This window comes from Lissotriton helveticus, chromosome 5_1, assembly GCF_964261635.1.
Source record: "Lissotriton helveticus chromosome 5_1, aLisHel1.1, whole genome shotgun sequence".
Classification (NCBI taxonomy): domain Eukaryota; kingdom Metazoa; phylum Chordata; class Amphibia; order Caudata; family Salamandridae; genus Lissotriton; species Lissotriton helveticus.
The window spans coordinates 216,607,068-216,628,887 of NC_136065.1; the positions used below are offsets into that span (position 1 = coordinate 216,607,068).

General features: G+C 45.0%; 1 protein-coding gene across 1 annotated transcript in view; it reads left to right on the forward strand.

Moving 5' to 3' along the window:
* The window catches only part of LOC144754342 (ficolin-2-like), a 182,545-nt gene that overhangs the window by 25,947 nt on the left and 134,778 nt on the right, over nt 1–21,820 (forward strand). The window contains exon 3 of the mRNA XM_078642031.1: nt 14,883–14,936. Coding sequence (XP_078498157.1) covers nt 14,883–14,936 — 54 coding nt within the window. The remainder of the gene's footprint in view (nt 1–14,882; nt 14,937–21,820) is intronic.

Sequence of the window (21,820 nt, forward strand, 5' to 3'; positions counted from 1 at the left end):
GGCCGTGGTTTTGCCCCTCTTAAAATCCAGAAGGCCTGCTTCTGATAAGATAGCCTACAGGCCGCTGTCAATGCTAAATCTAGACTATAAGATTCTTAGCAAGATCTTGGCCACTCGACTGCCCTTGCCCATGTCCACCCTCATCCACTTAGATCAGGTTGTATTTATCCCCAATTGTAAGACAGCCCAAAACATTCAGAGATAACTAAGAGTGTTGGAAGCCAACACATAAAATAAAGAGCAAACTGCCATGTTTGCAGTCAACATAGAAAAAGGCATTTGGTAGCCTGCAGTGGCCCTACCTCTATGATGTAATGTGATGTTTTAGACTGGGTCCTAGATGTGTGGCATTGACCAACTTATTATTAAAATTGGACTTCACAGCCAGGGTGCGGATGGGTAGTACGATATCAGAGAGCTCCCATGTGGGCCGGGGTACCCAACATGGAAGCCCTCTTTCGCCCCTGCTGTTTGCCCTGGCATTTGGAGCCTTTGGCTAGCCATGCCAGGTCTGGACTTGCCTTCCAGGGCTTGAAGATGTTGACGGAGAGCCATCACGTTGCACTCCTTGCAGATGATCTTTTGGTCTTCCTCCTCACTGTGGAAGAGGACTTTATAGTAGTGAGGGAGCTCCTGACATGGTTTGAAGGGTCTCAGCCTGAAAGTTAATTGGCGGAAGTTGTTCCTGTTTCCAGCAAGGCCTAACAGGCATGGACCGGTGGATTTGGGAGACATGCTTTTAGAACCCAGGTGCTTACCATACTTGGGGGTGAAGATTTAACATGACCCCTCTGATCTTCTCGACAGCAGTATTTAGAAGGCTATCCCCGGAGTAAAAGCCAGTGTGGAATTCTGGTCCATACTTCCTCTATCTGTAGTGGGAAAAGTTGCCTTACTAAAAATGGTAGCTCTGTTTATTTTTTTGTGGTCCTACCAGTTCCGATCCCAATGAGCTTTTTCCATGATCTCAGCTCATTAACCACTAGCTTTATCTGGCCGCCGCAGAGTGGCATTAACCACGATCTAGAGACCGACTGAAGAGGGAGGCTAGGCTCTTCCTGTTTTTGAGGGTTACTACTTTGCTCCACAACTACAATGACACATTCAAAGGGTGGCGGGTAGGATCACATGGAAGGGGGACTTGAGCTGAGCTATTCCAGATCTCCGATGCTTGTCTCGAGTATTGATGCGACTGCCCACTTCTGGTGCGAGAGAGAGTTCCGAATTTATGGTGCTGCTTAAGTGCTGGATTAGGAGCCAACAGAAAGCAAAAGTACAATACCATATACCCCAGATATCCCGATGGAGTTTTTTTTATGACTCCGACATGTGGGAGACTGACGGAGGCTGAGAGAATGGATAACAGTGGGCGTAACAACAATCGCGGCGCTGTTCGAGGAGGGACTCATGCTTTTATTCACAAAAGTCTGAAAAAGGTACAACGTCCCTCTGGGTCACCTCCTCTTGCAGGGGGCACTCACGACAGCATTCCGGAATCATTGGAAATCAGGGATGACTGAGCCACCATAGTCAGGAGGATGCCGGTACATAGTTGATTCCTCTGGCACACATAAGGCAGTCAACTGTTTATACCGTAGACCTTGGGGAGATGTGATGCTCCCACTTGACAGCCTCCGGTTGCATTGGGAGGAGGACCTGGGAATCCCCTTAGAGGAGAACGTTTGGGATGATCTCATAGGCTGTACCTGTAGGGTATCTAGGAACGCTTGATTTAAATGAATTAATTTCTATGTGCTTCATAGGGCATGCTTGAAATCTGAGATGATAAACCATCACTTTGCAGTGATCAAGGCAAAATTCCCCTGCTATGGAGAATTGGGAGTTGAGTTCCTCCACATGTTTTGGAACTGCCCGACACGGGGGATTTTTGGGAGGCGGTGACAAATACCATAACTGAGGTGACTGAAAGGGATGTCCACTGTACACCTGGCCATTGCCTTTTACACTGGTTCCCGCACACTGCTAAGACTAAGATAACAATTAAGTTTCAGGACATAGTGCTCCTTCTGACTAAGGGGGAAAAAACCAGGAACTAAGATGCTCTGAGGGGACCCAGACTCGAGGGTATTACGCTAGGTGAATTATGAGAGAGCTGAACTACTAATGGAAGTCAGACAAGGCCGGGGGTCCATTGAGGCTGCCAGAGCATGGGAAGCTTTAGTGGAAGAAATTAGACACCCTGCTGTTCCATCTCAAGAAAAAGTGTTAGATACTGCCTGACTGCATACACAGCGAGTAAAACCATTGCTTTAAATGCGCCTTTAGAGGCTGCATGGGTATATCCTCTATCAGAGTTAGATTTCAATATCACAGGCTAGCAAGCAGTGCTCCAATAGTGCATCTTCTGATACTTTGTTTCCTGTATTACTGGATTGTTATATGAATGATTATACAAGGTTCTCGTTAAGACAAGCCATGGCATGCCTATGGGTGGGGGGATTGGTTAATGGGATTGTGGTTACCGTTTGAGCTGAATGTGGTTCATGTTTGTAAATGGGGGAATTGATAAAGTCAGGGCAATTATAATCCCATCTCTAATTCTGTTATTCCTCTCTATGGGTAACTAGACTGTGATGTAAATTTACTTTCTGTAGATGTCCTCGAGAATGGGGATCACCTCATGACCCTGAGGAAAGTATCCTGTCGCTATATAGATGCCTGTTGTACCTGTGCTATGTGCCTTTTCTAATTACAAAATGCAATAACATTTGTTTAAAAAAAAAAAGAAAAAAAGCTTCCTACTTGTCAGAATGTGACCCAAGCACAATACCATCAGCCATACAAATCTTGAAAATGTAAGGATTCTGCAGTATTTCTGTAGGGCTGAACATGTTATAGGGGACCTTATACCAAATAATTCCATCAATTACTGGGACAACTAGTTTGTGTGATGCATTAAAACCTCATTGACCAGTTTTGTGGCAAAGTGTTCTGGCAGATAATGACCATTTATTAGCTAGATGAAAACAGTTACAAATCCATTCAAAGGAAATAGAAAAACAAAGGAAAATGTTATCCAAACATATACATAAGGAAGGACCAGATAAGTGTATTTCAGTAATGTAAAGAAAACACTGGCTCCGTTGTAGGCAAAGTCTCTAAAAGTTTACAGTAAGACAACTGGTAGATTGATTTCAGGGGGGGTGGATCATTATAAATGACATCAGCTTCTAGAGTCTCAGTGGTAACTACAGTACTCATGTCTGTCGTATGTCTGCCATTTGTAGCAGTATTAGGAATAAGCTGACATTCATTCTCAACCTCTCCCGACAGCTGGGGAGAAACAGCTTTGATGTTGATCACAAGTTGTAGAAGAATTTCCTGTATGGTAGCAAGAGGATTTGGGGAACTACCGTGGACTCCTCATGGACTACTGTTTAGATTTGGCCACATGGTGTAACTTGATGTGATCAATGGAGACAAATCAGTTGTCTTTAGAAAATACAAGTGGTGATAGTATTACAGTTTTTGTACCTTGAATGCCATGGACTGCTACCAGTGCATGGTATGATGGGCCCAATTACTTTTTTCACCACATCCTTTTCTCGAACAAGATCACTAAGTTGAAGAATCCAGCTGGAAGGTGCTGGCTTCTCCTTCATTCAGATAGAGGCACACATTTTCCACTGTTCATTTGATTAGCCACCATCGAAGTGTTGCAAATCCTGTAGGATAGCAGACCGATCATTTATGTCAACGATGTCTGGACCATCAACGTTGAGAACATATATTTTTATGCCAAAAAGGTCCTTGTAAGGGGTCCTGCCACCCAGAGATCATTTAGGGAGATTTTTAAGGGCTCTTTGTACCCCATATAGTGATGGATCCGGCTACGCACTGTACCTAATACTCTAACTTATCAGGATTGCTTTAGTTCATGGTTCATTCTCTCCACTACTAAATTTCTCCTTGGGACTGTAGGGGGAAATGTAATGTACCTCTACACCCAGTGAAGCCATGGGATTCCTTTAAGCCCAAAAGGAGAAAGCAGGGCCCTGTCGGAGTGGAATGTAGTGCATGTATGTGTTCCGATAAAGACCTGTAAATCTTTAATAGCAGTATAAGCGTCAGCCAAACATTGTGCCATACCCAGAGGAATATTGAGCAGCAATCAACTGCTAGTAGGATACATTTAAATGCACCATTCGAATTAAGAGGACCACAATGGACAAAATAAATGTAGCTGACAGTTTTTTTTTTTTTAATCAACAGGTGTATTTGCGGTGGGCATGTCACGGTAGAACTTTTGATTTGTTGACAAATGTCACAACAAAGGACATATTTCTTGGTCTGCTTATATGACCCATACCACCAAAAACGTGCTGTAGTAACAAAATTGTGACTGCCTCACCTGCATGAGCAGAAGCAACACCTTCATGTGCAGCTATAACTAAGGCTAGTATACGGTCTTGGTTGGGAATCAAATGATTACCATTGTTTAAATTGTATGTATATTAAGCTGGAGGGCACCTAGGCAAAAGGGTTCCATTGCACTAGTATATCGTCATATACCCTCATATGAAAACGAGTAATCTCAGCAACTGTGGCAGTCGAGATTGCAGATTTGGCTGCATCATCTGCCAAAGAATTCCCTACAGCACATGTTTAAAACACATTGATGTCTCAATGTATAAATGACATGGGTCTGTGGCAACCTATCTTTCAGGTCTGACACCTTCACCCCAAGTAATTTGTACTTTATAGTGTTGCTTTAAGACTCTTTAAATCCATTTTGGCACAAATAATGCAAATGCTATTAAAAGACTGATCACAATAATACAATTCTCACACTCTAAGTGTGGGGAATTCAGGATGCATATTTTCTAGTACAAGAAGCAATGGTTTTAATTCTGCCAACTGAGCAGTGCAGTCCCCTAAGGACTGTGTGTGAGTTTGTTAGGGTTGGAATTGCCCATCCAACATTACGCCATGAATAGAGCCGCATGTCGCTGAATATTGGTGCTTGCTCCTTATAGCATGTTGAATAATCAGTATAAATAAAATATTCATACTGCTAAGGACGCAAAAATTGCTGGGCATGGGAGAAAGATGCTCATATTGAAGACCTTATTGTGTCTGTAGATATGAGTCAAAGATGAAGTCTACATCTGTAGCTGTTAAGGATGTCACCCATTGTATCAATCTGGAATGGAGAGCTTTAGCAGTCAGAATGTTGGCTTTTGTGACAGCATCTAAGGCTGCAATGGGAGTGACAACAATAATGTGTTTCCATTGTAGAAGTGGCTGATCCTTAAGCCACCTGCACTGCAGTCAGTATTTATTCAGTGGATGCAAAACATATTTTACCGTCATTAAAGGTGAGATATGTAAAGTCAATGGCACCCGCAACTATACGGATGACCCGGTTGGTAGTATTACCTGTGTAAGTGTCATGTAGCAACACATCAGATTGAAGTGTATGCCTGTATGTCTCTTGTGAACTGAAAACATCAGGATGAATTAATTCATATAATGATTTAATGCGCTGTGCATAATCATGTATGTGTGTTCTGACAAACTTAAGGAATCCTAATAAGGATTGCAGTTTCCTAAGAGTATTTGGGTATTGTAACAGAGCCCACTTTTCCAAGAAGTGTGGTGCAAGGCTGTGGCTCTCATGGGTAAGTTTGTATACTAAAAAGAGGACACTTAGAAATTCTATATTAGATTTCTCAAAGCTGACCTTATAGCCAGGTTTGGTAAATCCCAATGTTATCTGACAACTAATCATCAATCAGGTAGATATCATCTACATAGAACAATGCGTCTTGGTCGACAATATGTACAATTGACACAATGCGGGAAGCAAACAGTCCTGGACTGTTCTCATACCTCATGGGGAGTCGAGTAATGTGACGTTGCAAACCTAGCACCAAGATGGTGAAAGGATGTGGTCTGACGGCTAGAATGCTGACTTTGGAACGGGGTCGACTCCATATCCTGTGTTTTTGGGCAAATCAATTAATCTCCCAGCGCCTACCAAAAAAAGGAATGTGACCTTGTTGGAAATGGCCCTTTTTGCAGGGTTATCCCTAAACTTTTTGCTTCTCCCTCGCTTATTTTTCCTGACCTGTGGTTGTTGGCAATAAGACTCTGGGCGCTTTACCACTGCTTATCAGTGCTAAAGTACTTATGCTCTCTGGGTAAATTGTTATTGTGATTGGTTATCCATGATTGGCATATTTGTTTTACCAGTAGGTCCCTAGTAAGGTGAACTGAGTGTGCCAGGCCTGGTGATTCAAATGCTACTAGTGGGCCTGCAGCACTGATTGTGCAACCAACATGACTTGCCCTAAAAGGGTGTCTCAGGCCTGCCACTACAGTCCCTGTTTGCAGTTGCTAACTGCCATGCTGACCTGACCAGTATCCTCACTGGCCAGGCCTAACCATTCCCTTTCTGTACACATTGAACACCACTATGGAAGGCCCATGGTACCTCCCTGGGCAGGGTATAGTGTATGTGAAAGGTAGAGCATGTACTAGTGCGAGTGGCATGCTCTGATAGTGAATTACTTGCATTTTTGTTTTTCACTATTGAAAGGCTATCTTGCCCATAGGCTATAATGGCGAATGCTATGTATATTGTTTACCTGCATATCTTCCCAAAGGAGCAAGATAGAAAATTGAAGTCTGGTATCCCTTAACTCAGAATTTAATTACACATCTTTTAGGAAGGATGTTTTTAAAATCTTGTGTTTGAAAGCGGCACTATTAGAAAGTGGGTGCTTTCTTGTCTGACCTTGCTGTCTGCCTTTGCCTGTTGGTGAATTGACTATCTGGTTTGTGAGTGACAGGGGCTGGGATGGCTCCATCTGCATCTTGAGTGGTGGGAGGGGATAGCACTTGGGCCTGAATAGGGCTGTGCCTGCCTTCCACGATGCTGGATGCACCTCCTGCTGGGCGGCTGATGACCCTGCCCCTCTCTCTCAAAGGAAAGAAGGACAAAAGTAAACAGAGGGCTCCAGGACTGACCAGAACTGGTTTGGACAAGGCAAAGGCCTCTCTGCCTTCAGAGAACAAAGGGAAATGGGTATAAAAAGGGATACCCAAATCCCAGAACTTTAGATCATCCTGGGATCAAGAAGGAACCTCTGCCAAGGAGAAAGCTGGAAGAGTGAAGAAGAAGGACTGACCTTCTGTAAGGCTGACCTGCAGTTGCTTTGCTGCCAAGGAGAGGGGAAGGACTTTGCTGTTGATGTGTCCCTTTGCTTGACGAGATCTCCAAGGGCCTGGGGAGAGCTGGCCTCCTGTTAAGAAGTCGCAGGAACAAAAGGACTTCACCCCCAGCTTCACCCCTGAACTCTGCTGTGTGAGTTCTGACCTGCCAAGAGTGCGTGATCCATTTGTGGGGCCTCTGGAGGTTGTTTCCTGCTGTTTCGGGGAGCTGGACAAGAAGAAAAGCTTGCATAGCGCTTCGCCCCGGTGCGGGAAGATTCCTGTTGCTGCGAATATTGGCGCAGAGACTGTCGTCGCTGTGGGAACCGTCACACTTCTTGCTTACGGACCGTATCCCGTCGCTGCGAACATCATCACAGAGCCCATCGCCATCGCATCGAGGGGCACTGACAGAAGAGGATCAAAGCTGCGCAGTGCATCGCCGCCGCACCAAAGATCGTCGCCGTCTCAAAGGTTGTCACATCGTACCTTTAGGAGACGCTACCGACCGGAGAACCTGCACCCCGGAATCCATACAAGGTATCGCATTGCTCCCCATACAGACCGGATTCGTTGCAACACGCCCGCTGAGTACAGCAGGGTTATCGCATCACCTCCCCGGGGTCTCAGGAGTGACGCATCGCTTGTTTTCTGACGCTGCAGCTGCCGCTTAGAACTTTTGTCACATCCAAAGGTACTTTGGGCTAAAAGTGATGCAACTGTGGATTATTTGGATGCAAACCCTATAACTCTTTGAAAATCATATTCTGGAACTGTGTATGTTGGATTCTTGTCGTTTTAGTCTTGTGTAGTTTAGATAAAGATACTTTATTTTTCTAAACTGGTGTGGGTCTATTTGTGGTGTTTTCACTGTGTTGCTGTGAGTGTTGGTACAAGTACTTTACACATTGCCTTCGATAAGCCTGTCTGCTCATGCCAAGCTACCCAGGGGGTGAGCAGGGGTTATCTAAAGAGTGTAGCCCCCTTGCCCTGACTAGAAGCAAGGGTCCCTATTTGGATATTGGTACCTACCTCTGCTAACTAGAGACCCTCAGATCTAACAGTCCTTCTGTAAAGTAACTGGTGCTCATGTAAAGCTGTCCAATAACTTTGGGTAGAGTTCACGCTATATAAATCTGCAAGAAAAAAAAGGCAGCCCAATCCCTGCTTTCAGGTGATATATTTTGGCAGAAAAAAATTGCATATATCTTAATTGTTTTATGGACCATATTATTAATAAGTGTTGTACTGTGTGTATTTCTTTATTGCATATCTGCTTGTATGACTATTTAAATGTGTATAGTCTAGTACTATATGATATGCATCTCCAAGTTTCAAGACAGGAAAAGGGGGATTATTAATTTTGGAGACAGAGAGTTCAATCACTCTCCGGTACTGTAATTGAGAGAGTATTTCTCTCACAGGTGCTTTAGTATTCCGTTTTATTGGGATTGTGGTTGCACTTGTAGGGTGGACCATATGGGTATTAAATGATGAAGCGATTTGTTACCCCAGCCAACATGATTACAATATAAAAATGGGGCTTGTACAAAAGCCCATTCTGCAGCCTAGGCTTATTTGATCTCGTTAGGGAAAGCACAGAAAAGGATGGTATTATTGCTTCTTCACCTTGTGGGTATGTTTGTACAAACTCCATGGGCCAACCAACCTCTGCCAAGAGAATGTCATATGATAATGTTACATTTTCCCAGAGTATTGCTCGAATGGTGCACTGTATGTCACCCTCTATTTGTATATCCAAATTATATAATCTATCTGCAGGGGCTATGCTCCTCTCTCTGGTTTCAACTGTAACATATTGATCAGTCGCTTTCGCTGCCAGAAACTCCTAGAGATTCCAGTGCACTATAGTGATTTCTGCCCCGTGTGAAGGCGATTCAACGCCCACTACCTGTTCAGGAGGAGTGTTCTCGAGGTTTGTGGCATATTTTGCGGTTATACCTGCAACATTCTTTTTCTGATAATGGGGCTTAAATTGCAGAGGTTACTCCTCCTTCTTTATCTTTACGTCAGACAAGTGTTGTGAGTCCTTTTCAGTTTCATGTAGATATCCTGTCTCTGCTCACAATGCCCTCCTCTCTCATATTGTTTTTCCGGTGAGTCCTGAAAGGAACGAGAAGGACGAGTATCAGAATTTTGATGGCTATCAGGTGTCACGCTACTTATAGCTTCTGTCAGAGTTCCCTGGTGGCAGAGAACATCCTCAAGCCCTGCTTTTTCTTTAAGTTTAGGCTATTCCCATAGTGTTTTAACAAACTCTTGGTGCTGCTTGGCAACGTCCTTGTCGGAACCAGGATTGCCAAGTTGTGGTTTATGGGGTCAGGTCCCCATATTCTTGTGACCTATAGAAGTGTATACATCAGTAATAATTATGGGTAGCTCACACTCCTGGTTGTTTGGTGCTTCCTTACTGAGCTGCTGGCATATAAACAAGGATGCTGCTTCGCCTTTAATGTTTGACAGAATCATTGAGGAGACCACAGGAAAGTTTCCCATTAATTTCATCCCCAAATCCAGAGAAGCAGCTGGACTGTGTTCTTCTGCATTTGTGTCCACACTTCTGGCAAGACTGGCGTAGATGGAGTACAATGAGTGATGGTATAAACTGCAGCAAAGACTGTGACCCAAGTGTTACAGTCAGCTGTTTGGGAAACCTGCCCATTGGGTAAGCACCTTGTCAATATTCTGTGCATGTCTTGTGGTCCCATATGTTTAAATATGGCTTCAATCTGATACATTTTTGAGGCTATCCAGAAAGGAATTTCCTCACAATTTGCACAAATTTTTCCCATAATTGAATGAATAGGCATTGGACTTATTCTTGGTACAGTAGGTAACTGTGGTTGCCCTCCTAAAGCTTCCCTTGCTGGGACAGTCATCAAGGTGCGCAAAACATGTTGAGTTAAGCGTTTATATAGTCTAACTAGACCATTGTATAATTGCATTAGCTCATTAGGATCAAGATGTTGTTAAATTAGGGAATGATGCTTAATCAGCTAACGCTGGCAAGTTGACCCCTTCTTTGTTAAAGGGGCTGGTGCATACATAAGCAAGAATGTGTATTAGACCGCCTTTGAAACAATTTTGATGTTCTCAATGGAATTGAAATTTCTAAGAGCTGCTACACCCTATATTGTTGTGGTGGTGCAATGTTAGTGTATTCATGAAATGTTCCTGGATTCGCATCCACAGCTGGAAAACTGACCAAAAACTTACAAACAATAGGCATTGTGGGCTTCAACCACGAAGATTACGTCATCACCTGCATTGCCAAAGCCATGTGAATTTGAAGGTGCATGGACTGTATGTCTGCACTTGTCAGCTATAGGTATAGGCAGTGGCACCACCATTAATAAAACAGTAATGGAAACAGGCTGCATACACTAACCTGGATAATCCGTTTAAAGGTTCACGCTTGAACAACTGACAGAAAAAATTAGATGCTTCCTAAAATACTGTAGAGGATTGATATGGAACTCTATGGACATCTCTAGAGGAGGTGTAAGAGTACAATGGATACGCACAAGTACTACTCTTGATATCTGTTAAATAAGTACCTGACCAATTTTGGTAGCGCCATGTTGTAGGGATTCTGCTGGTAAAGCGGAAATGACAGTACATCAGAATGTAGGAACAGTGTCTCTCTACCAAGTCACTACATGTAGGCCCAAATCCTGGCTCGCTCTCATTGCATCATTTGAGCTCCTCACCTTCCAAGAATAACAAGTGATTTTGATAACCTACAGCATGACCCTCTAGTCCCCAAGTGAACCGTGTAACAGATCATCACCTTTCATCTCTCACTCATGCAGGATCTTAGAATACAGAAGACAGACACAAAGAAAGTTTACAATACATTTATTGACACTATTGTAGTCTTTTATGAAGCAAGTGTACTGCAAATATTAGACAGATACAACTAAACAACATAATAAGCATTTCTATCAGGCTGTATAAAATTATCATCCCAACCATGGCCAATTATCTATTTGTTTAAGCCTATCCTTACTGTGTGGGCAAAGGGATATATATTAGTGCACGCTGGGATTGGCAACAGACCCCATACCTGGTGTAAGTGTTTAGGTGGTCCACCTCTTGGGTGTAAACTCAGTTTACGCAAGCCTGCATGTCAGGCTCTGCTGGTGTTCGTTCCAGGACTGGTCTCCCTGACAGAATTCTCATGTCTGGCCCAAGGGGACGAGGCACAGTTTATATGATAAAATCTACTGTGATGGAAAGCTGTGCTACCGTGTTATGTCTAAAACGTTGTGAGTTGTTGCTGACCAAGCAGGCAGAAAAAGTCCACCATGTTTTTATGTATTCAAGGCAACCTTGGATAAAATGTGCAGACTGAATCCCGAGGAAAACCCCTCAATAACAAATAACATAAACAGCATATTCCTAACATGATGTTGTAGGAGGGTAGGATCTGCTTACTATGGTTACCCCCACTTTTTGCTGGTGTTTCACTGTTTCTCGGCTTTAGTCTGGCTGGGGCCCTGTTAATCAGGACCCCAGCCTAGCTGCTTCCCTTCTAAATTGATTCAATGTACTTTAGGTACACTCCAGATTGGTTACTGGGTTACCCTTCTGAGTCCCTAGTATATGGTACCTTAGGTATTAAGGGCATAGGTACCCCAGAGGCCTCCCAGGGGCTGAAGCATGTATTATGCCACCCCTACAGCCTGGGTAAGGTGGTGCATGCACCCCTTACTAAGATATAGGTTACCTACATCTACCTTTAATTACTGACACATATAAACCTATAAGTCACTCCTATGGCAGGCCTTATCAATCCTGGAGGCAGAGTGTGTGAGAGGGTACCCATGCATGAGCAGTAACCCTCTGTAGCTTTCGGAATCTATTCTCTGAGGCTGTTCTGTGATGCAGCCAGACCATATAATCTTAAGTGCATTATAACCTCGCGGTAAATGCTAACTTTGGAATGGCTACATCGAAACATGTCGTGTTTGGTGTCAAACACTTTGGAATCCTACCCCACCTCCCCCAAGGCCTGGCGGGGAGGTAGAATTCCACCCTTCTAGAGGGAGAAGACATGTACACACTTACCTGACTGGTAATAGTTTAAAAGACCTCCAGCATCACAATATGGATGCTGCAGCCACAGACATGAGTCTGACCTCCTACTGCTGGACAAAACTCTGGCAGGGGAGGCCTGGACAATAGGTTTCCTGTCACAGGGAGGTGTATCCACCTCCCAAACAGGCTTTATTAATAATAATCCACATTTGTAAAGCGCACAATCACCCGTTAGGGTCTCTAGGCGCTGGGGGCCGTCGGGAAGATTAAGCAAGCTATTGCCCAGAGTCACATGGTGCTGGGCTAACCTGCCGCCGGAGCCGGGGATCGAACCGTGATCCCCAGATTCCAGCGTCAGTCGCCCTGGCCGCGGCGCCACACCTCTTCCACATTGATTATTGATTTGGGGCTGGGTGGGCGCATTCATAGAATGCTTTTCAGACAGCGCTGGGGGCACACTTGGTGCCCCTGTGCGTACCCCAGTTCAAACCGGTTGCAGGGGCACTCAGCCCCTGCTCTGGCAAGAAACTGGACAAAGGGAAAGGGGTATAACCACCCCCTCCCTGGGCGAGGTGGAACCCTAGAGTAAGCCCAACCCCTAAACTTGGTTTAAGTATAGGAACCCAGTCTTTAGGACTTTAGATTATACCTGGATGAAACTCTGCAACATATATCCTGGAACTTCGACATTCTATTTCGACTAGAAGATGGAAGAATCTCCCTTTGGGTCAAGGAGTGACTCCCCTGCTCAAACAGACACCAAGAAGCATCTTGCCGGTCTGCATTTCCGAGTCTCCTGCCGGACCCCGAAGTATCTGCAACTCACGACATGGACTTCCATACATATCAGAGCCTGACACGCGATCCCAGCAAAGCTGAGACCTGCAGCCCTTACGAGTGAGGTGGAACCGGAACCCCTGGACACCATGCACATTTGCTAGTGCATCCACTTCTCAAGCTTTTCCCAAGTTGTGCATTGGACTACTTGTAGCTTGTAGTCCGCGCCCGAACACCATCTGCACCAAAGATTGTGGGCCTACACTCCATGAGTGTTCCGTCAGCCCGCTTCTAGCATTTCTGCTTGAGGCCCCTTCGCGATCTCTGGTCCATCGACTGGTGGGTCCCCACGAAGGTAAATCTTTTTTCCTTTGGGCTTTTCTGATTGCTCCAGATGTACCCTGACTCGCATCTACAGGGTGAGTCCCTCAGACCTTGCTGGTCTGCACCAAAGCCAATCTTTGCTTTCTGCGTGGGTTGCTGTTGCCAAGGCTTGTTGGGTCCCATCGGAATCCGACACCACAGCACTAGACATCTTTCGTGGGACAGCTCGAATCCAGCATCTGGTTGTCATCGACGCCTCCTGGTCCTCGTGGCTGAAGAGTCAAGCTTCACCTTCTTCACCTGCAAGCATCCATCATCGGTGGGCATCCGCTCATCGCCTTCCTGGTCACTGGCTAGTGACCCAGACTCTGTCCCCTCTGTTTCAGGTTCTTCACATCCTCGATCCAGGCTTGGATCTACCCGGACACTTTACACTCGGACGACAGCAGCACTTTGTAGCAGCTCTCCATTGACATGGGCGACGAAACCTGAAACGAAAAGACACTTATGCCCCCTGCTTCCCTGGGTGAGGTAATTCGAATACTCCAGTGCTCCTGTGGGAGTTGACTCTAGAACCTCCTAGTTCTAAAGGGGTTTGCTCCAAGTCCTCTTCTGAGTGTCCTCTTTCTTTAAAATTCCATCCGCGACTTTCCCCATAGAAGTTAATGGTGATTCGCAGCTGTGTTCAGACACTGCACACGTCCCCGTGGGTCCCCTGTGTCACTACCTTGGGTGGTTCCTGGTGGCCCCAGCGGTTCTAAAGGCTCTAGGCCTTATATCTATTTCAGTCGTGGTTCTTATACCACTTACTTAATATATGGTTTGGTACGCCCCTAGGGCTCAACATATATTGTGCTAATTTACTGTGTGCTAAATACGTTTACCGTATGTACTTTTGCCTCTAGCCTCATAAAGAGACTAGAGGGATGTGTTTAGAATTAATACATATATTTTATATATATACCTGGTGTGGTTCTCCTTTCATTTGGTCATTCACAAGATTATAGACTGGTAAAACAAGCTGCTTTACATTCCTTCAAGACTTAGCCTGAAGGCTGTTCTCCACAGCTACCACTAGGATAGCTTTCTTTATAGGTTGTCTTTAAACATACCATCAATAAGGGTCGTTAGGACTGGTGCAAGATGCCCACTAGAATAGTAGACAGCATATGCCAGGCCAACTTCTCACAAATGTTACAAAAATAATTGTGTTATATGTGTCTTTGCAAGTAGAAGCAGCCTAAAATCTAATACGCAAAACTAAGGGAGAACCAAAGTGGGACTAGAATGGGAATCAATACAAGAGTAACAGAGAGTGACCAAAATTCTGCCAATTCCACGGGTGTAAAGAAACATTCCGTCCACTCCTATTACCGACACAAATGATCGCTTGTGAATAATACACTTGCAGAATAAAATTCCAAACAGCTCTGACAAGTGGGTCATTGAATTACACGGGTTAATGCTACTGCTGCTTGCTCTATGATCTGGAGCATCTCTCCTCTTTCAGTCACAATGTCTTCTCCATATTTCTTTATATTCAGGCCAAAAAGGAGATCCAGGAAATCCAGGAGCAGTGGGGCCACCAGGAGCAACAGGTAAAGCTGTAAACAGTTTTGTTGTGTATTTATTTTGTGTCTTTTGTATTGTGCTCTGTCCCTTGATGCCTCCTTCAGGGCTCTTCTCAGGATGTAAAACACAAACCTTCAACTCACACAGTGCAGAGACAGAATAAAGGAGAGTTTAGGGGCCTAACACCATTTCCAGAACTTCCTGGAGTTAGATCTGAGGTGCAATCTCTGCATAAAATTGCTATACATCGCTCACCGTTCAACCAAGACGTTCCACCCTCAAAAGCATCAGATTATTAAAAGATGACCAGATCGTGCTAAGCACAGTGATTGGTTTTGGAAGGGTGATCGCGATGGAATGGAAGTGAGAGGCAACCTTAAGTCGAGTATCGTCAGAGACTGCATATTGATCTGTTTAAATGTACATTTGTTACTTTTGGTGTTTTATTGGGTGCTTGAAGTTTGTTATCTGTTTCTGTGGACTACAGACACATGTGCTCATAAGAACAGAGCAGCTCCTTTGCTTCATAAAGTCCTGACCAGCTCTGTTCAGGTGGAGTGGGGAAATGGGGGAAATGACATACATTTCAAATTGTGGACCACATCTCACATCATAGGCACTTTGAAGCAAGACAATAATGATTCGGAGGTAATAGACTGGGGGCATAGAAGACTTCCAGGCAAACATATTGACAGGGGATATTTTACAATCTGGAATAACTCAATGTATTTTATCGGTCCAGGGCGGCTCTTGGGCACTTTCCCAAATGTGGACGTTTAGAACACAGCTTGTCGTAGTCATAGTTGACAATCTGATGCTCACCCTCAAATATTTGCCGATGATGCAGCATGCACTAAAGAAACGATCACATAGTCACACGTGCCACTAGCACACACCATTACATTGTCACAGATGATACAGCATTATATTTTCATAGACAAATGCGGGACAGAACAGCACGTATCTAGAGGTAACTACGAAATATAGCCTTCAATATTCCCAGACAACAACACAGAAGAGGAGTGTATAGGTTATTCAAAGAGGACAGTGGAACACGGCTTCACATACTCATATTGGACACATATGACAAGACCTCCACAGTCAAAGGTGATAGTGTGGGAAGCAGCGTCAAATAGTCCCAAGGGACTGTACAAGCACAGCCATCTTCTCTAACGTTGAGACAATGAAAATGTTTCTGTCCATTACACAGAACTTCGAGAAGGTGGATCAAAGACTTGTCACCAAACAGGTGGGGGGGGGGGGGTCGCCGAAATGAACCCCCGACACAGTTGGGTTGTCCACTCCGAAATTCAAATCCTCATTCGAAGTACTATGGACACCCCAGCAGTGGCGTAACGAAACTTAAGGGGGCTCCCCTGCAAAACACAATGAGGGGGCACCCCCCAGCGGCCTGGCTCACCACCTCCCACTTTCCCCCGACAAAAATAAGCAGTCACCTAAAGCTGTATTTTCAGCACTTATCTGTGCATACTTCGAACAGCAAATATAAATAGAACGCACTTTGTGATGGGACCCATGACTGATAATTAAAGGGAACAAAGACAGAAAAGTCAAATGACAAATTAATACATTCTTTTTCATTTATAACCCTATTTAGTGCCAAAAAGAGGTCTTTCCAGGCTCTTTAAACACATGGCCTGCATTTGTCTTTTGGCAACCCTACTTTATATACCTTTTCATAAAATGCATTCTCACAATACAGTAGTAAATGTACATTTCAAATGGAAGGAATAGCCAGAGTGGGGGCCCACGGGGAACTGGAACCAGAATAAAACTAAGCCTCAGTAACCAGTTTACAGAAGTATGTTGACTGGGCAATACAGTACAAACTTGGTATTCACACAGACTGGGTTGAAGGTAGCAGAACATACCCACGCCTCAATACGGATACCTTCACAAGGATAATATACACCCGCAAAACCATCAAGCCATAGTATTACAGTTTAGGAATGGAATCCCCCTTGAGAGCCTGCCCAGGATGAATCACAACCATACACTGTTATCTGCACAAAGCGCAAAGAAGCCAAGTAGGTAGCGAATGTTGTGCTATAAAATACCAAGTAAAATAAAACAAAACAACAATCGTAAAATAACAGTATTTAAATAGATTATGTTGGGTGCCTAACATAAAACAGATAATTTCCAAAGACCTTCCAGTATCTACAGTGGAGAAATACAGGGATATGGTCAGCATCTCCCCCGGTACGGATAACTACCAATGCACCTCAACTTAATCTCAGAAGGTAGCAAGAGTATAAGTCTACCTCCCAACCATACATTCCCTGGTCTTTCTGTAGAATACAGGGGCCAATCGTCACCATTTTGGTTAGGGATTGGTTTGGCAAAGCAGATATGCTTGCTTACTACTGGAACTCCAACTACTCAGCATGAATTAACTTCAGGCTTCTATTGCTGTATGTTTAAGCATTTACTCAAGGTGAGGAGTGAGGACATGACTGATGAGCCCTATTACACGTTTGAGAAGCCGAGTGGTAATTGGGTTTGTATAAAGCATCATACCCTTGATGAGTCAACAAAGTGCATTAATGGATGGTAGCATGCTACACAAGGAGGTAGTGCTTGATTTTAAGTGTTAAGTTACAAGGTGAACTGCTTGGGATGCATTTTGGTGTATTATATGATTGACCAAAGAGATGCTGTTATCAGTGACGCAGCATAAAATGATGGTCCGCCCCTGCGGAATGTGAAGAGGGGCCAACAAGTCTTCCATATTTCTCAAATATTCATTGGCTTGTCGCGCAATGGGGCCTCTTTGAAGGGTTTGGGGCCACTAAAGGGTTGCCCCCGTCCCTCCCATGCCACAGGAGTTGACAGGGTCTGTTGGACGCCCCTTGTTCTGATCAGTGGCATAACGCAAAATGATTGTGCCCTCTGCAATATGTTATGAGCGGTAACCGTGTCTCCCATATTTCATGGATAGTCATTGGCCTTGGTCTGAATGGGGGCCCCTGAAGCGTTGGGGGACCCCTGTGCCAAAGGAGCTGTAGGCATCTGCGTTACGCTCCTGGCTCTTATACTTTCTTGTAGTCTCAAGTTTCTGCTGAAATGTATCAAGATCTCCTAAAATGGAATGCAATTTATCTTCACATTAAAGGCAGGGTCACTTGAATTATGCGACAGGGGAGCACCAAACTATGTGGCAAGAAAATGAAAATTTAGCTGCATAACAGAGCACATTTATTTATAGTATAGCTCTATTATTTTGTAACATTTACTCATGGCAATACTGTCTGGCCAAAAAATGTCACCTCATTAGTCCCAGTTTAACAACTAAATAATGAAATAAGCAACTGCAAGAGCACCAGTAAACCTTTTTGAAGTGTCTTCTACTATTCGTGACCATGTCACCACGTTTTTAGTAACTTTGGATCCGTTGGAACTAGAAACAATGCATTTTATGAAAATCTGCAGATTATGGATTATATATTGCAAATCATTAACTATGCGAAAATGGCTGCAGCCACAAAATTGCATATTTCAGTGGCCCAGGCTAATGTACACAAACCACTAAATAAAACTTTGAACCTACTCTTTAACCTCACACAACCAAAATCCACCAACACACAATCTATTGATAGCCTTTGCAGCAAGCGCCAATGGAAGGCCAGTTTGAGAATACACTTTCAATGCCCCGGAAGTTATGGTTGGCGCAACACAAATTCGAAGAACATAATCTAAAACTGGATAAGAGAGACATTTCATCCCAGATGCATGACACAGGCAGAAGAACCACGCAACTTTTTAATGTAACAATGGGTGCGTAAGTATTTATGTAACTACTGCTCCTGCCTTAATTCATGAAGAAGAGCCTGTGAGGCCCGTGCGTACCATTTAATTTTTTACGAGGCCTGGGCATGTTGCTGAGTAACCCTGAGTGAGCCGAGGGGCTCCTGAAGCGACAGGGCCCCCCCACAACACGGGGGCTGCGGGGGCCTGTGTTACGCCCCTGCACGTAAGCAACTTTTTAATGTAACAATGGGTGCGGCCGGTAAGTATTTATGTAACTACTGCTCCTGCCTTGATCCAGATAAGAATCTCTCGTTGGAGGTTTACCAGAGGGTTATGTTACTTGTCGGTGTCAGTGGTACTTGCTTACTACGGTCGATGCTTGGTAATTAATGTTATGTGCAGGTGCGTACGCCTCACTCAGTGTCAAGAGTTATACAAAATAGAGACATTTATCAAAAGGGGCAAGGCAAAGATTTTAGGCAGTCAATCGCTTAATTCTCTCACATGACCTGGCCCCCTGCAGATTTCTCGAGCATCAGGGCAGGGCTGTTGCTAGGGAATGAGCAAGCAGCAAACTGGTGGTGCATTGTCTCACTCTGGAGCTGACTCCGGAGCAGGGATACACAAACCCACAGCTATTAATAGGCTTATCTGATTAACAATTGCGGGCTTTGGCTCTCCAAAACTGCAGCAATCTTCAAGGTGTAAACACCTAACCGTAGGAAGAGGAGATGGCACGACCGGTACACGCCAGTCAGAGGGGACTGAGGCCCGGCCGGGGGCGCATGCGGGGCCCGAGCGTGCGCAGTTGAACTTGGCACAATTTAGTTAATGAAGAAGAGCCTCTGAGGCCCGTGCGTACCATTTAATTTTTTACGAGGCCAGGGCGTGTTGCTGAGTGAGCCTGAGTGAGCCGAGGGGCCCCTGGAGCATCAGGGCCCCCCTGCAATGCGGGGGCTGCGGGGGTCTGAGTTACGCCCCTGAGAGATTGTATCGAAGGCGGCCGAGAAATCCAGCAGGATGAAGGCTACGGTTTCACACCGGTCGAGAAAGGAGCGGATGTCGTCAGTGGCAGCGAGGAGTGCGGTCTCGGTGTGTGGTTGCTTCGGAAGTCAGATTGAGAGATATCAAGGATGTGGTTCACTTTGAGGAACTCGGAAAGTTGACCGTTGATGGCCTTCTCGATGACCTTGGCTGCGAAGGGGAACACGGAGATGGGTCTGAAGTTTTTTTAGTCTGCCCGGTCAGCAAATTGTTTCTTCAGCAGAGGGTTGATCTCAGCATGTTTCCAGTCGATGGGGAAGGTGGCGGTCTTAATGGAGCAGTTGATGGTGCGACGGAGTTTGGGGGCAATGGTGGTGGCTGCTCTATGAAAGGTGTGGAGCAGGCATGGGTCCGGGGGGGTCTGGCTCCAGAGTGGATGCTCCTAATGGTCTTGAGAGTATCATCTGTGTTGAGCGGGTTCCAGGATCTGTTGCGGTGCAGTGTGGTTGGGTGCTGTGGTGTCCGGGTTGATGGGCGGGTCTTGGGTGTCGAAGTTGTCGTAGATCTGCCTGATGATGTGGTGGAGGAAGGCATCTAGTTTGTCACATAGGTCTTGGGAAGGTGGGACGTCTGTGGTCTTGCTGTTTGGCCTGGCAAACTCCTTCGCAATGGCGAAGAGTTCTTTACTGTTGTGCGTATTGCCATTTATTCTGTCCTGGAGGGCCGTTTTCTTTATGGTTTAAGAGGAGGTGGTGTGCAGTGATTGCGGCTTTGAAGGTTTTTTTTTTATTTATTTATTTATAAAGTTTTATATAGCTCGAACTTGATCCCGAAGCATAGCAGAGTGCTTTACAATTTGAAGGAAAGGAAGGTAACAGTTCAGTACATGAGTCAAATGGGGAATCTACATAGGCATTGAATCAAATAGGGCTCGCATAACAGACCGTTTACAAACCTTGTGTAAGCGAAGAATGGACTAGTCGATGAAACATAATGACATAAGAGGAGCAAATACAATAATAATATACAAGATTAACAACAAATTCTGGAGTATGTCCGATGCGATTAGAGTGGACAGTTGCACATCTTATTAAGGTAAGAACTTATTCATGAGGAATCTTTTTACTTCCAGTTTGAAAGCAACCTTGGAAGAGATTCTATGAATTTCCAGTGGAAGAGAGTTCCACATTTTTGGTGCAGAGCCAGAGAAAGCTCGTTGGCATCTTCTCATTTTGCAGAAGATCTGAGGTTTCAAGAGGAGGGAATTAGCACTCCTAGACGGTCTACCCCCTCCGGATTGTTCTAGCTTTTGCACTAGGTAGGTGGGGGTTTTGAAGTTTAGGGTTTTGTGCGATAGGCAGGCAATCTGTAGTTAAATTCTGGCTTTGTAGGGCAGCCAGTTTAGATACACTTTTGAAACAATATTGACATGTGTGGAGTGGAATGCACACCGAGGGACCCCGAAGAAGCAGTTTCAAAGCTTAGAGCAGCGAAACAGTCCGAATCCGATGGCTGAAAAAAACAATCCAACACTGAAGTTGATGCCCAAGCACACAATCACTGAAAGGAGGAGTCACTCACCTTGTGACTGGAAAGACCCCCTCAAAGTCTGCAGGTACGTCTGGACTCATGGAGGGAGGGAGTAAACCAGCTGGTTTTCTTGGAGTGTTGCTTTCCGGTTGCCTTCTTGAGGGGTGCCAGAGTTTCGGAGCAGTTGGAGATCCATCGGTGGAGGTTGTGTGCTGCGGTATTGGTATTGGTGGCTGTTGGCAGTGAGCTAGGGCTGTGGGAGGTAGTGAGCTGTTCTTTGGTGACCTTGTTCCAGCAACGTCTGGGGGGGTAGTAAGGGTGATGATGTATGGTGGGTTTGGTGAAAGCAAAGTGCCCGCAGTGGTGGTAAGTCCGGAGGAGTTCGGTGGTGTGACTGTAGGTGAAGTATCCATCGGCGGAAAGATGGGGTCGAGTATGTGTCCTACAGCATGGGTTCAAGCGGTCACAAGGTGCTTGAGTCTTACACTGGTGAGGTTCTCCAGAAGGGATTCAGTGTTCTGGTCATCGGGTTGTCCAGGTGAAAGTTGAGGTCCCCGAGTAGAATGTAATCAGTAGATGCAAGATTCAGGGGCGATGACGTCAATGATGGCTTTGGTGAAGGGCG